The following is a 17,152-nucleotide window of genomic DNA, read 5'->3' as shown; positions in this document are numbered from 1 at the left end:
TCTACCTTAATAAAATGTGTCTTTTGTGCTGGATTAAATTGTTTAGTGAGTGAAATAGGTAGAAAAATAATTTAAGATCAAAACCAGACATAATACTAGACTTGTAAAGTTTGTGTGAATTTGAAACAGACCAATGATCTTTCTGGTAAAGTCTCCAGGTCATTTTTTCCTTTCATTATCTAATAAATACACCACATGGGTAGCTGATCCCTGGTTAGACACCTGTCTATGCTGACAATTAGAGTAAACCAAAATGATCAACTTCTCAAATACTTTTTGGACGTCAGCTAGCAAAATACATTTAAAATGTTCCACAAATTATGTTATAAAAAATAACAATATGTTATGTTGGGCCATTATGGATTGATGATATATAATACACACATTCATTTATTAAGATTACATTTTACACCAAGTCTCTTTGAGATTTAAAATACACATAACCATCTGTGATATATTTAAACTATTTAACAACAAATGAACCCATTTCTGAGAGTAGTTGTGTGACTACATTATTTTCGAGTAGACAGCAAGTGGACAGAAAAAACTGTCAAATCAGAAACAGTTCTTACCTTTAAGATGGTTGAGTGTTGAGTCGTTTGAGATGGCCAAATGTAAAAAAAATAAAAATATCTTTTATAGATATTTGTTACAAACCCAGCAGATTTGCCCTTTCTATTAGGTCTCAGTCCTTGTCTGCAGTGTCTGAAATGAGGGTTATGTTGGATGGTTTTGTTATTTTTCATGGTAGGTGCATGTGATGCCCCTCATGGGTGCGGCCAGTCCACGCATGTCAAGACGTTTCTATGGCGTTGTTTGCCAGTTTATTGATTTACCTAACAGTGACAAAGACAGTCTTAAGAGTGTGACATTTCTCACATAAACTCTTTGATTTACTTACATTAATACAGATGAAAAATAGTCTAGGACTTGTGTGGGCTATCATGTTTATACCAGAATACATTTTTTATCTCTAAAATATGTGGAAGGACAACATATATCAGTGCAAATCATTATTGTGAATAAACAGACAAGTATAGTATGAATGCATTAAATTAGGTTACCTAATTGTAACGTAAGTTGTGATGTTGAATACGTCTGATGTGTACAAAGAGTCTAGTCAGATATGTCTAGTCAGTTATGATTTTAATGTCACAGTTCAGACGTTTAATGTGTGTTCAGCCCCCTTTATATCAGCATTCCTGTTCTGATTCAGAAATTGAATGAGGCATAGACTACCAGAAGCCTGAGGTTTCTACTGAGAAAATCAATCTTTCAGTGGAGATGAAGTACATTAAGTTCATCTCACGTTGCCAGGTCATAACTGAAACCCTTCACAAAGGCTCTCTTTGGAGAGTAATGTAGTCTTATATCCGTTTATCTTAATTCCCAACTAAAAAAGTTACTCAGTAAACTGGACCTTTTAATAAGTGTAAACAATCGTTTGACAATTTGAGCCTGGGAAATTTCTCAGACTATCCATGAAGGCTTTGTAGCAAAAGAGGACACTATTGTTTAATTTCCTAGTCAAACATATCTGGTAACATTTAAATGTAAGAGTTGTTTACTATCAATAACGTTTTTAGTGACAAGAGTGAGACAGAAGAAACCTTCATGGTTCATTTAGTAATTGGTAAATAATTTCATTTTAATTGACGTCAATGCTCACGCCGCAGATATTTGCTTTGGTTTAGCTTCAATGCCATTCATTTTTAGCTTCAATGCCATACATTTAAGATGCTTTAATATTGACATGTTTTGATTTTTGAGGTTCTAGTTTTATTTTAAATCACCCATCTCAAGCAGATGTGATGTATCCAACCACTTTAAATATTGGAGTGAAAATATACTAGAGAGAGAATTCACTTGTGTACCACATTTATTTTGCACATTCATTGGGTGTTAAGAACACTAACATACAGGTGGGTGTGTAACATTAGCAGAGATCTCACAACATTTTGCAGTACATTATATGTCAAATATTCACAAGATATTTTTTTAGTTTGCACTAATACAACATTTTTCAGTTTCCTGCCAATTTATTTTTGAACACCAAAGCGATTTTGTATAGGTCACAAATGACTGTCTTTTTTTTAATTATTATTATTATTATTATTTTTTGAATCTATTGTGTTTGTTTTTTCTCCTGTGTGTTGTTTCTCAGATTTGGTTGAATCTTTTAATATCTTTCCATTTTGTCATACCAGTGATCCGACACAAAGAAGTGTCTTCTACAAGAAAGACATTACTGGGTGGATAGGGTGCACTTTTATACAGGGATTGTGAATTTAGCATGTAATAATCTTGAATGGAAAGAAGCTTTTTTTTTTTTTTTCATCTAGAATTACAGTTCAGAATCTAACATCTCTATGATAGAGAAACCATGTGCCACACGACCAGCTGACTGCTAGTGGCTAATTTGTGGGGAATTAAGCGGAAATGTTTGCAATGTATTTTTGAGAAATGACACCATGTGTTGAGCTTCCCAGATCAGTGATGGTCCCTGCTCTGCTGGGTCTCTTGAATCCTGGGCAAATTTCCTACTTGGGATGGGAATCGAGAAGAATTCAAAGGATCTGATTCTGAGTCCTTAATTGTCTTAATTAAATCTTAATTGAATCTTTAGTATTTTTAAGGAAAATTTTCAGAAATAATTACATTTAAAACAATTCTTGTCATAAGTCTTTTTAGTGGCAGCATAAATACAATCCAATAATTGTTCTTAAATATATATACTAAAAATATCTAAAAATACTCAAACAAAAATGTGACAACATTTTATTTATGAATATTTATAAAATACTAATGACAAAACACATAATATGTATTTTTAACTGCACATTGTCATATGAACAACCTGGTCAGTTACTACACAGGGGTGTGTTTCCCAAATGCATAAGTTTAGCTAACTAAGGTCGTAAATTCCATTGAACTCTATTGGTAATGACAGAACTTGCGACCATAGTTGCTTTTGGGAAATGCACCCGATTAGTATACTGTAGTTGTGTTGTGGGTTTGATAATAGAACCGACTCATTAGAGTCATTTGTTCTGGAATCCTACCACACTGTTGCACTGAAATCATTTGATTCACTAATTCTCATTAGAGTCCTTTTGTTTTTAGAGAATTGTACTAAACTGCATTGTAAATTTTTGATTCATTAAGAAGAACCGACTCATTACAGTCATTCATTCAAGAATCATACTACACTGGTTGCACTGTATAGTTTCAATTCACTACAAAGAAATGGATCATGAGTATTTGTTCTATAATCAGATTACACTGGGCGCGCTGTAGATTTAATAGCGTTTTTTGTGGCACTGCTGAATAAATTGTACAGGAAACTGAGAAAACAGGAAACAGTTTTTTAATTCAATGTTTCGTCTGCATCAGCGAAAAAATGCAAGTGAGAGAATAGTTAATGGAGCTGAACGCCATTTGGTTCCAGTATTTCTTTCTAATGGAATCGTTTCTGATTCTCGGTTCCCAACCTTAATTCTGCCTCAATATGAAACACAGACGGATTTAGACCTCCGGCTTGTTAAATTAACAGTGAGGAGCACCAATCAGAGATAAAGGCCCAGGCTATCAGCAGGCACACTGGTAAACCATCTAGATCTTGAGGGTAAGCACACTATAAATAAAATAAATGACTATACAAATTCTCATCATAAAAGAGAGATGTGGAAAAGTGGTACAAGACAGAAAAAGGGGAACTGAGGTGAACGAGGTATGCTAGAAGAAGTGTTGTGACTGATAGAATTACATGAACACATTCAAGTGATATACCGCTACATATCTTTCCATTTCCCAAACATCACACCAAAGGGCTCAGATTGCCCCCTTAATATGCCAGAGCTTTCCAGCTCTAAACTAAGCACACATCTCTTTGTCTATCTCTATATCACACAGGATTTAAAATGACAGTGGATCCAATCCACCTTAAAAAGAGCTTTTGATGACATGAGCAAGTAAAGTCTACGAAACAGTGAACCTCTGTTTTATGGTGAAGTGAAGCTCTGATGTATGAAATTCATACAGACGGTGACATTCAGAGTTTGTTTGTAGCATAGCAGTGCAGATTAAGGTTTTCAGGGCCAGATTTATCCAAAGTGCATGATGAAATTGTTGCACAAGCAATAAATCAGGCCCAGAGTGCTGCCAAAAGGGTTATTGTTGTACAATCACATGACTCAACTTGTAGCTGTGGAGAATGTGACACAGCAGGAATCTCTGAAACATCTCCAGCCAAAGCAGAACAGAACAAATCATACTTTTAGCGTAGATCATACAACCTATGCGTCACTTCGGTGCATTGCTCATACAGTGGATAATCAGTACATCTGCTTATCACAAGCTCCCCTTGATGTAAGTTCCAGAAATCAGAGCCTGTTTTATCACAAATCCACACAATGTCCCATTCTGGAGTGAAATATGGAGTGTTAAGACATGCGATAAGTTTCATTAGGACAGTTACAGAATCATACACCCCATGAGCTCCTAACAGTCTGTCAATATGTTATATTTTGGTCTTGTTTATTATTTATCGTGTTGTGTTCTTGCGGTGTGTGTGCATTTGTGTATGTGAGCAACTGAGTGAGAAAGTAAGAGTGTACTTGTGTTTTTAAAAAGATTCATTTCCGAGGCCCATCATCGCATCAGCAACGACGTAAATGTTGGCTTAAGTCTCTTTTTTTTTTTTAAAGTCCTCCTGAAGATCGGTTACCTCCCATGTAGTGATGGTAACAAAGGCATCTTTTTCCTCAAACTCTCTCATTATTAATCGTTTCCTGTGTGCCTGTGTTTTAGTGTGTGCACAGAGAGAGAGCGTGGTGAAGCTCTAATATTCGTTGAGCATGTGCCACTTTGAGATTTGGCGCCTTGGGTTTTGGCAGACCTCCTGCCAGTGGGCGGCACCCGAGGGGCAGGGGCTGTTTGCACCGAGCACCAGCCGTCCTAAGGCCTGGTTTTTAGTAGTGCGGTCAAAGTCCATGACCAGGAACTCAATAGAGATGTCTGGCAGCAACTCAGCCGGTACGTCATAGATGAAGGATTCGTTAAAGACAGGGTTGAGTGTGCACTTCTTCACATGCGTTTTCTTTTTGGCAATGCGCTTGTGGCCATAGAACACGTTTAACTTCACATATGGATCTGGGACACAAGATAACACAAAGGACACAAGGTTGTTAGATTAGATATTTAGATGAAGTACTTATTAAAAATACTTACATTTTATATTTTAAAAATGTGATAATTTAATATTTTAAAAATATATGTAATTTCCTAATTATACACTATGGGTCAAAAGTTTGGGGTCTGTAAGATTACAAAAAAATACTTTTATTCAGAAGTTCATCAAAATTGACAGTAAAGACATTTATAATGTTAGAAAATAATTCTATTTAAGTTGAATGCTGTTCTTTTGAAGTTTCTATTCATCAAAAAATCCTGAAATGTATTACGGTTTCCAAAAAAATATTAAGCACAACTGTTTCCAGCAGCGATAAAAATATAAGAAATGTTTTTTGTGCTCCAAATCAGCATATTCGTGTGACACTGAAGACACTGAATTGAAATATGTAATAATATTTGTAATAATATTTCACAATATTACTGACTTAGCAGCCTTGGTGGTCATTTAAGACTTACGGACTGATAAAATCAAAATGTATACTTACTTCCAGACAGCCCAGTGATGTCCAGTTTTGGAAGGTGTTTTGCTTTTAATACCACCACGCTGAGTCTGTGAGAAACAGGCTGATAGGACAGAGAGACCAGCAGCTCTCCATGGCTTACACACTGCAGAAAGGCAAATACACAAACATAATGGTCAAGTGAATTGCTCATTTCATGCATGCATTCATTCATAATTGCAAGACAGACAGCTTAATTATGTAAGACAATTTAATTATTGCATAGAGCTCTTTGGTTTTCTTTTATTCTTTTTTTTTTTTCTTTTTAAAAACAATTATGTTTTAATATTGAGGTTTTAAATCAGCAGTACATTTAAGAATATCCCTGAGTTCACTATGCCCCTCCACAGCACTGGAAGAAGTGCAGCATAAGCAGGTAAGTGATAATGTGATAGCAGCTCTTCTACGCATGGCGTATTAGCAAAGTAACTGATCGGATGCATTAATAATAAGTACAAAATGGCTGGGCTGAGGACTCCTTAATATCTTGTTTTCCGTTTATCTTCGCAACTAAACTTCTAATTTTGGTTCTGTGCGGAGGCATGAGGAGGCTTTCATGTATGTGCCAACAGGATTGTCTACACATCATCTAAACCCACTCAGTGAGCAGGAGGATAAGCACATTTATCAATGACTTCAAACTTCAGTAGGAGGATGAGACAGTGATGATTCAGTGCTGAGCTCATACAAGTGTCAGACTTATAAAAAGAACCCAGATGAATCAGTCAGCATGAACAAAATGCAGAAAATAATTGTTAAAATTAAACTGAAACATGTTTAGCTTAAAATTAACTTAAAACCTCAAGAAGAATTTGGCTTAGATATTGTTATTGATAGGTATAAACTAAACTTACAGCAATGTTTTACTGTGTGGTTGTATTAATATTAGCTTGGAATATAATATATTATAAATAATGTAAAAAATATTATACATGTAACGTTACGATATTTCATATAATAAAAATGTTCAATATTTTCTTTACTTAAATTTACCTTTATGTGTTTTTTTTCATGCAGCACAAATTAAATTCAGGAAATAACTGTTGAATTAAATCTGTTGAATTCAATTAAAACTTGAATTTAATCTGAAACTAAATAAAAACTTTCCTGTAGTACAAACAGTAGAGCATGACACTAGCAATGCCAAAGTCATGGGTTCGATTCCCAGGGAAAGTAAGAACTGATCAAATGTGTACAGTTAATGCAATGTCAGTCATTTTAGATAAAAGCATCTGCCAAATGTACAAATATTCCAAAAAATATTATTCGATCACGGTTTGAGCTAAACTCTGCAGGACAGTGGCTTATATATTATATAATATTTACTATTATTTGTATGTATATATATATATATATATATATATATATATATATATATATATATATATATATATATATATATATATATATAGAAAATATTGAATATTACTCTCACCTGCATACTTCTCTTCGTGATCTGTTGCGTAATATGGACCCGGCCTGTACTCGGGTCCACACCTGCCAGTGGAACCATCGCCTCCCCAATCACATCATCTCGTGAGAACCGGTCAAAGCTTAGCACCAGGAAGTGCAAAGTGAGATCCGACAGGGAGCTGTACGGCACACCATAAAATGTGAAGGTCTCATCAAACGCAGGCTCCAGAGTCTTCCTCAGAACACGAGTCTTAACTCGATGTTTCTTCTCTGGGAGAATGGTCATCTTCACATAGGGGTCTGCACTGCCCGTCTGGCCTTCCACTGCCGGTAACCCCCGAGCTTCAAGAATGGTGACCACCAAGGCCTTCTTGGGGAAGTTATAGTCGATTGCAATGCTGAGGTCCCCCCGGCTGGGCTCATCGGCAGGGGTGAAGGGTGTAGCCGTGCTGGAAACCGTAGTACTGGAGGTCTGACTGCTGCTTGCAGAGCTGCTGTCTAGACAGCAATAATCTGCACGCACAGGAAGCTCCCTCTCCATCCTGGGAACCTCGTGGCCACTTTCCCCGAGCCTCATCTGCATTTGTTTCTCTCCCAGCAGGCCGCTTTCTGCTGCTGAATCCATATCTACCAGCACCACTGGGCGGCCCTTGCTACCTTGAGCCCCATCAGTGGTCTTGGACCTTGCCTGGCGTGCCACCCTAATGATCCTCTTGCTGTTGGTCAGTGCGTCAGGGTAGATGCTCATTCCTTTCAGCATGTGAATAAACTTGTACGGCGGGTCTGTGAGAGGGTCACTGTGTTCCGATTGGATGCCATGGAGCTTGTAGTTCGTCCTGTTGTAATGTTTCTGACAGCAAGTCCACAAAAAGATTAACGCAAAGACTGCAACAACCAACACACCAGCACCGATAAACCCTGCCAGCACTGGAGACATATCTAAAAGAGAAAAACAGAGACAGAAAAGTAAACAGACTGATAAACAATTTGATCACATCCGTTTTTCAACATTCACAAACAGTCTATTCATACCTGAAGATGTTCACAGGCTCAAATCGTAAAAAATATAACAATAGTCTTTCTCGTTCTAGATGGTTAAAGCACAACAGCTCTGAACATGCAGACACTGACAAATCCACAGAAGACTTACTCTAATATCTACTTCATGCCCACTCAATCCACCCGCACGTTGCAGAGGAACACAATCATCCCACACAGTGACAAACCACTCTATAACTAACTACTGCATCCGGTCCCACTCTGCAACATAGCTATGAAATATCGTGAAATTCTATCATAACATTCTATCTAGGTGTCTTGACGCTTCTCTTCTGTATGAATGTAATGTCACATCAGAGTGTTTGTCATTGTCACTGCCATTTAATAGTGTGCTACGTTAAAATGTTTAAAAGCACCTCAAATGTTGTAAAGCTGGCCTTTAGAATAGGATAGAATAGAATGTCAGTTGAGAATGTAAATACATATAGGCTTAAGACTTTTTTGTTTCATTCACTAATGACACATTTAAATTGACCAAAAAACAATCTTACAGAAGATATGCTGTTCTTTTTAAAGGTGCTCTAAGCGATGTCACACGTTTTTAGGCCAAAACATTTTTTGTCACATACAGCAAACATCTCCTCATTATCCGCTAGCTGCCTGTCCCCTGAACACACTGTAAAAAAAAATGCAGTCTCTGTAGTCGCCACAAGCTCCGAAAACGGCAACAAAAACTACCTGGTGCAGCCTGGACCACGAAACATAATAAACATGCTCCAGCCAATAACCGACAAGAATGATTTTAAATGCGCATTCATGAATGTTTCAGGAAGCACGGATGGGAGGGGAGGAGGAGGAGGAGGGAGGGTCTAGCTAGCCTCTGTTTTGTTTGACAACACTTCGAACGTCAACAGGAAGTTACTCCACCCAGTATCGCTTAGAGCACCTTTAACTTTCAATTCATCAAAAAATGTATCATGGATTCAACAAAAATATTGAGAACCACAACTGTTTTCAACATTTATTAAAAAAATCTGAAGGACAGTTTATTTACTAAAGCTTTCTGTCCTTGTGTTGTCAGGACAGTGAAATAAATTAAGACGAAGATTGATGACAGCCCTGCGGGAGAGTGTGTTTGTGTGTCTTGCTGATATATGGCCATTGTAAGATGAAACCCAAACATGGTTTGATTAATAATGAATCTTTATGCTGATCACTCTGTCCACCCCACGATGCCATTTTATAAGGTCACAGTGACCTAACTTATGAGATCAGATGTGAAATCAGCAGTTTTACTGGGTGCCTTAGTCGTGATGAAGACTAAGATTCAGAATAGAATGTGAAGACAGCAAAAATCAAAAAAGGAGAAGAGTCTATAGTCATCACATCCAAAAAATAATAGCATGATGGAGCTACAGCCAAAATTAACAGCACAAGGCAGACAGAAAGAGATATTTGCCCGTGCTCCACCCAGTATGTTATTCTTTGCTTCATTACTCTAACCCAACCTCAGACAAAGACCCTCACCCCACTTGCTAGATGATGCAAGACTTTACTAGGCTCCAAAAAAACAGCTGCTCCAATTACCTGGAAAAATCCCATGGGCCATAGATGCGCATGAACCAAAAGCACACACAAACAAAGAGAATAGACACCCACCTCACGCACACAGTTTTGCTTGAGCTTTTAGTCAATGCAGTGAGAGTAGCAAAGCTTCTGACCTCCAAACCAAGACATTTCAATGATTAAATTCTTGGTGTATTTCTCTGTATTTCTCAGGATATAAATCAAAATAACATCCCTTTAGAGCCCTGACAGGTGTGTCTAGACTGTGGATACGGTACACTGTTAAAAATTGTCCTGTTAAAAAACAGTAAGTAACTGGCAGCACGGTTGCCAGCAAGTTACTGTTAAATTAACAGTGTCTTGCTGTTGTTGAAATTTACAGTTTGTTACTGTTTTTGTAAATACAGCATAAAGCTGTTATTTTCTACATTAACAGTAAATTACTGTCAAAAGTATTAACAGTTAATTAATGTTTATTTGCACTTTTTAACTGTAAGCTACAAATGTTATTATATTGAGAAATGGACTGCTAAGAAAAAAAGGTGTAACTATTTTTCTAGATATTTCTTTGATTTTATTAATTACCCCTTAGAAGTCTTGCTTTAAAACCATAATACAATGTACAAATATATCCTTTGAAACATTAAAAATTTAACACAATGCAGAGTAACTTCAAAATGTGCTTTATTAAAACTTTGAAAAACTTGAAAAATAAAGCCACTTTAAATCACAAAATATTCTCAAAATTACTTACCCCCATGCCGTTCCACACCCGTAAGACCTTCATTCATCTTCAGAACACAAATTAAGATATTTTAGTTGAAATCCAATGACTTAAAGAGGTCTACATAGGGAGCAATGACATTTCCTCTCTCAAAATCCATTAATGTACTAAAAACATATTTAAATCAGTTCATGTGAGTACAGTGGTTCAATATTAATATTATAAAGCGATGAGAAATTTTTGGTGGGGGCAAAAAAAAAAAATAACGACTTATTTAGTGATGGTCAATTTCAAAACAATGCTTCAGGAAGCATCAGATCATTGTGAATCTGTGTGTCGAATCTGCAGTTCGGAGTGCCAAAGTCATGTGATTTCAGCCATTTGTCGGGTTTGAACTGCGATCTGATTCATGATTCGATAGACTGATTCATAATGCTCCGATGCTTCATGAAGCAGTGTTTTGAAATCGGTCATCACTAAATAAGTCATTATTTTGTTTTTTTGCCGCACCAAAATATTCTTGTCGGTTTATAATATTAATATTGAACTGATTTCGATGTGTTTTTAGTACATTATGGATCTAGACAGAGGAAGTGTTATTACTCCCTACGTAGGCCTCAAGGAGCCATTGGATTTGAACTAAAATACCCTAATTTGTGTTCTGAAGATTAATGAAGGTCTTACGAGTGTGAAACGACATGAGTGTAAGTAATAAATGACAAAATTTTCATTTTTGGGTGAACTAACGCTTTAAGTCCATTAGCTTCTTAAGTAGACTGGCAACCCGAGTGTGATAAGTCTTGTCCACCCTTGGTGCCTTTTTCAGGATTTATTCCAATGAAGCGTCTGAAAAACAAATGCATACATTCAGAATTAGTGTGGGTAAAAGTTTACATAACGAGAATGTGAATAGAAATTAAGGTAACACTTTACAATACAGGTAATATGCATTAATTCATGCTTAACTAATGCACAAATAATCATGAGTTAATGTATGACTTATGAAGAACTAAACCATTAATTAATGATTACTGCATCAGCAACTAATAAAGTTTCTATATGATTAATAGATTAAGTAATCATTATATTGTTATTAGTTAAATGTGTCATAATATATTAATTCCCTAATAGCATATTATATTAACTAATAATGTAAATGAACGTGTTAATTACCACAATCGGTCAAAGCCATGCATATATATATTGTTATTAGTTAAATGTGTCATAATATATTAATTCCCTAATAGCATATTATATTAACTAATAATGTAAATGAACGTGTTAATTACCACAATCGGTCAAAGCCATGCATTTCAACTTCCAGTTGTCTGCTTAAAATAATCTTTAGCTAATGATTTACAAAGGTATCATGTTATGACTTTACTTGTTGAGGCACATGACTATTAACTAATTCAAAATTAATTCAAAACCCATAACCACAATGACATATTACTTAAACGGTAAGTTCACCCAAAAATGAAAATTCTGTCATTAATTACTTACCCTCATGTCGTTTCACACCCGTAAGACCTTTGTTGATCTTCAGAGCACAAATTAAGATATTTTTAGTTGAAATCCGATGGCTCCGTGAGTAGGCTGCACGATTAATCGCATGCTATTCTCACGCGCATTTCGTCAGTAAAGCCGGTTCCCTGATTACCGCTAAATCGCCATCACCTGTTTTTAAACGGAGCGCCTTTAATAGACGGAGCCGTAGTTCACGGACAAGCCACGCAATATCGCGTTCATTATCGCAGGCGATTCATCTGCGATATGAACGCGATATTGCGTGGCTTTTCAGTGATCTACGGCTCTGTCTATTAAATGCCGCTTCATTTGAAAGCAGGTGATGGCGATTTAGCGGTAATCAGGGAACCGGCTTTACTGACGAAATGCGCGTGAGAATAGCATGCGATTAATCGTGCAGCCCTATCCGTGAGGCCTTCATAGGGAGCAATGACATTTCCTCTCTCGAGATCCATAAAGGTACTAAAAACATATTTAAATCAGTTCATGTGAGTACAGTGGTTCAATATTAATATTATAAAGCGATGAGAAATTTTTGGTGCGGCAAAAAAAACAAAATAACAACTTATTTAGTGATGGTCAATTTCAAAACAATGCTTCAGGAAGCATCAGATCATTGTGAATCTGTGTGTCAAGATCCATTAATGTACTAAAAACATATTTAAATCAGTTCATGTGAGTACAGTGGTTCAATATTAATATTATAAAGTGACAAGAATATTTTTTGTGCCCAAAAAAAACAAAATAACGACTTATATAGTGATGACCGATTTCAAAACACTGCTTCAGGAAGCATCGGAGCATAAATGAATCAGTGTGGGAATCATGGTTTGGATCGTGTGTCAAACCGCCAAACTGCTGAAATCACGTGACTTTGGTTCTCTGAACTGCAGATTCGACACTTTGATTCATTTATGATTTTGAAATCAGCCATCACTGAATAAGTCGTTATTTTGTTTTTTGGCACACCAAAAATATTCTCGTCACTTTATAATATTAAAATTGAACCACTGTACTCACATGAACTGATTTAAATATGTTTTTAGTACATTAATGGATCTCGAGAGAGGAAATGTCATTGCTCCCTATGAAGGCCTCATGGAGCCATCGGATTTCAACTAAAATATCTTAATTTGTGTTCCGAAGATGAACGAAGGTCTTACAGGTGTCAAATGGCATGAGGGTAAGTAATAACTGACAGAATTTTCATTTTTGGGTGAACTAACCCTTTAACAATTAGTCATGTGCCTCAAGTAAAGTCATAACATAACAAATATTAATAAAAGTCTTGAGGGCTTGGAATGACATGAGTATGGGTAAAAGATGGCAGCATATTTATTTTGTGTGAACTGTCCCTTTCAGTATTGTAAAAAAGCATTTACCATGTTTGCTGAAATACAAAAGAAAAAAAAAAAAAAACACCCTTAGAGGCTTATGTAATAAAATAGACTTTACATTCATAGAGTTCTATACATACCAAGGAGTATCAGTCGAGGAGTTGCAGGTTGTTCAAGTGTCCTTTCTACATCAGCTGCAGTGGAAGAGGCCTAAGACACAGTTACAATGATGAGGACAGACAAAATACACTAACAATAATGCCTGTAATGTATGCATTTAATTTTTAAATTAGGAAAGAGCATGTCTATTTCAGTTGTTAGGACAATACCATGATAGAACATAAACAACAACAGCGAGTCAAATTGGGCAGTCTTTGGGCACGAAAATCTCAACAACAACAAAGTCTCCACTGAAATAAAATGTCATTTAGCCTACTGTACTGGGCAAAGTAACATTACAATACAAACCATCAACATAATAACTTACTGAGTAGTAACGCGCAACTTATTCTATCAAGCTAACCTTGGTCGAAGTAATCCAAAATACACCCAACGCTAAAGAAGCAAAACAGCAACAAAAGAAAAACTCCCCTCATAATACAGTTATGTACAAATTAGAACAAGCTTACCCAAATTTGCAAGCACAACGTTATCGAAATCAACGTTTTGTCTAATATAAACTAAATGTAGGCTATATTATCCAATAAATGAAAAGATCTTAAGCTAAAATTAGCAAACGAGATTACGAAATTTTCAGCTAGTTAGAAATAACTTACATCGATATTACTTGGTTGCTATGATGTTAAAGGCTTACTTTGCAGAAGAGTTTATAGTATATCATATTTGAAAAACTTGTATAGGTATACATAGTGAACTCACCTCGTACTCGGGAAATGTATGAATCCGAAATCCAGCTCCACTCTGTGACGCAGTTTGCACGGTTGGCAGGTTTGGCACTGAAATGGATGTATAAAACAGTTACAAGCTCAGCATCCACAATTATTACAGTTATTTGCACAGTTATTTGCAATTGCAAACGTGTAGCCTATCTTGTGTAAAAGGAGCAAGGCAAAGGTGCACTCACCGGTTAAATCACAGTGTAAAGACGGATAAAAATCCAGATGTGCTCGCTGCAGTTTTCAGTTCCAAAAATACTGTTAAGTACTGTTTTCTTTCCTTTGTGGAATAAATACGGTAAAATGCTGTTAAAATTTGTGTACGTCATTTCACCAACTGTAAAAAAACAGTAATGCACTGCTTTTTAATATAACAGGATTATACTGTTAAAATTTTGCCGTAAATTAACAGCAATTTTTAACAGTGTAGAGTGATCAAATATCAAACATCAGAGATCACCTGCCGTGGGTGATGGTAGCTTAATGCTTAACTCATTGCTAGTTAAAACATTACAGATTGGATTGCAGTATGGGCAGACCTGTGAGGATTGCTAAAAGAGCCCTATCAATGTTACAGCAATCAGTGAAGTGTAAGATCCTTCGTATAAAAAGCATCCACTAAATGACAAACAAGCTGTCTGTGTGTGAAAATGATGGGTTCAATGTTATGTCAACAGTTAACTTGAATCAATTCAAGTCAACAGTTAACCAAACCTAACTAAAATTAGCACTGCTAGTAGTAATTAGCACTGTGGTCTCAGTGTGGATACGTCAAACCAGAATGATGCAGCAAAACATCTAGAAAAACCCAAATTGACCCATAAAGTCACAATGTAACAAGCAGCAACCACTCTTTTTCTGTATTATGAAGTACAGTGTAATGGATTATTGAAAAAGAAAAATTTTCAGGGCGGGAACTTGGTTCAGTCCATTGGTTGTTGATTGGATGGAGGCAGATTGCGAGCTTGCAATCAGTTGTAAGAAACGGAAAATGTTTTGACAAGACTACATGTTAACCAAAACATTTTTAACTATTTAAGTTTACCTGGCTGTATCCCATATAAGATAAGATCCATTATTGTAAAACATGCCAAATAAATAGTTTTATATGCACAATACTGTCTTACAGGATTCTAAACAACATCACAGTGAGAGTGGGCGAAAAAACGCTGTCTGGACCATAAATGTCTCTCGGAGACTAATGCCAGATGGAGGTGGGCACTGTGGTGCCAGCTGGTGCTGGCATCAGATTCGAGGACACTCCTTTCTGTCATGCTATCTCACACCCTCAGACACGACATACAAACAAAAAAACCCCAAAAAACAGTGACAATAGGTGCATTAAAATAACCTAAAGCAACTGAAGATTTTAATTCACTGCTTTTCTTTTTTCTTTGAAGAACTAGGGTTCCCATTCTCTGTAAGAAGCTGTCTGATTTTAAGAAGTGTGATTTCTAGACCTGGAATGTCGTATCAGTAAAATCTTATAAATCCACGGGCATTTTTTTTTAATTATTATTTATTAAAAATGTGCACCAAGTTATGTCAAGCTCTAAAATATTTTACTGGCTAGAAATTTTAGGTAAACAATATCCAGTAATCCAGCTATCCAGTAAATCATGAACAACTGGAAAAGTCATTGTGGCTTTGAATATTGTTGTGGACATTGGAGTCAAAAAATGTTGACAACCACATCCTTAAATGTTAGCCTTCCTGTCAAAGAGCAGCTGAGCAATATATATATATAATTATTATTATTTATTTTTTTTAAGGTTTTGATTTTTTGTCCATACAAATGAAAGTCTATGGGACACTAGGGTGTCTAAATGATGACTGTTCCTACAAGAGGGTTTTAAACGAAATGATTGAAACCAGCATCCAAAACCACTGCTAGAGAAAACACACAATTGTATAATTGTCCTTTTGAATCAAAATCTTATAGTTACTGAAATGTGATAAATTCCTCGTGACAACCAGCCACTATAGCTGGTGAATTTGAGGACACATGGGTGGAGACTGTAATCTCAGCGGTGCGCTTGTGCGTTATTAACAAACAAAGAGCCCTCGGGTCCAGTCCGGAATAGACATCACGTCATTCCTGCTTCAATCTCACTGCGCATCACTCCATTAAAACACTTTAGCATCGTTGCGACGCTCACAACGCTCCCTATATAATGAATCACTACATGACTTAACAACATATATTAATGTCGGTTATATAGCCTGACTTCCCTTCCTAGAAGCACTCTCCAAAATTACACATCCCAAATTAGTGCTATCTTAATCAGGTCAGGTACATCCATAATGCGTAACATTGATATCTCAGGCGTGTTGGAATGGCTCAGGCCTGTGCTATACTCACCGTACACTGCGCCTATTTCAGTGATCTCAGCCATTTTGAGGGTTGGGCGCGCTGCGATCCGGATAACAGCCGTGGAATAAACAATAGATGTCGACGGTCCTTCGTTTAGTTGATACAATGTGTATGATTCATGGCTACATCTCTACAGTACTTGGTGTTCTCGTGTCTGGTCTGGTCCAGGCCGTTGTGGGATGCTGCGCGCTGAAGGATGCTGAGCGTCGGGATGCACTGCGTCAGATTGAGAGTCTGACCGTAAGTACCGCCCACCAGCAGCGCGCATCTCATGGACAGCACCCAAGGAACGCACCATCCTGTATTTTCCAGCGTTTTTATACCCGCAGAGGTACATAAAGTATGTTGCTCTTAGACTTTACTTTATTTCAGTACAGTGTCTTTGGATTAAAGGGGGGAATCTGTCTGTTATGGTTATGTACTTTGCAAAAAAATACGTTGATAATGTATTTTTATATGACATGAAATTAGAAAACTGAAACTCCATGTCCGAATATCCATACTTCCCTAGAGTATGCAAAAAGCAGTATGTTAAAGGGTTAGTTCACCCAAATATGAAAATTCTGTCATTAATTACTGACCCCCTCATGTCGTTCTACACCTGTAAGACCTTCGTTCATCTT

General features: G+C 36.6%; 1 protein-coding gene across 3 annotated transcripts; it reads right to left on the bottom strand.

Annotated features, from left to right (window-relative positions):
- Positions 1–1,896: 1,896 nt before the first annotated feature.
- On the bottom strand, positions 1,897–16,748 carry syt11b (synaptotagmin XIb). Of its 3 annotated transcripts, XM_067407830.1 has the most exons (8): positions 16,518–16,748; positions 14,344–14,435; positions 14,139–14,215; positions 13,400–13,469; positions 11,143–11,241; positions 7,129–8,045; positions 5,679–5,799; positions 1,897–5,151 (listed from the first exon to the last, which is right to left on the bottom strand). In XM_067407830.1, exons 5-8 carry the CDS (start codon positions 11,153–11,155, stop codon positions 4,841–4,843), a joined length of 1,362 nt encoding a protein of 453 aa, XP_067263931.1. In that variant the 5' UTR covers positions 11,156–11,241; positions 13,400–13,469; positions 14,139–14,215; positions 14,344–14,435; positions 16,518–16,748; the 3' UTR covers positions 1,897–4,840. The 3 variants fall into 3 exon arrangements, with proteins under 3 accessions (XP_067263931.1, XP_067263921.1, XP_067263913.1); XM_067407820.1 differs by lacking the exon at positions 14,344–14,435; XM_067407812.1 differs by lacking the exons at positions 11,143–11,241; positions 13,400–13,469; positions 14,139–14,215; positions 14,344–14,435.
- Between the last annotated feature and the right edge of the window lie 404 nt (positions 16,749–17,152).

The sequence above is a fragment of the Chanodichthys erythropterus genome, chromosome 2 (assembly GCF_024489055.1).
Source record: "Chanodichthys erythropterus isolate Z2021 chromosome 2, ASM2448905v1, whole genome shotgun sequence".
Lineage (NCBI taxonomy): Eukaryota > Metazoa > Chordata > Actinopteri > Cypriniformes > Xenocyprididae > Chanodichthys > Chanodichthys erythropterus.
The sequence above is the reverse complement of the archived record's forward strand: the minus strand, read 5'-3'. Positions and strand labels throughout refer to the sequence as shown.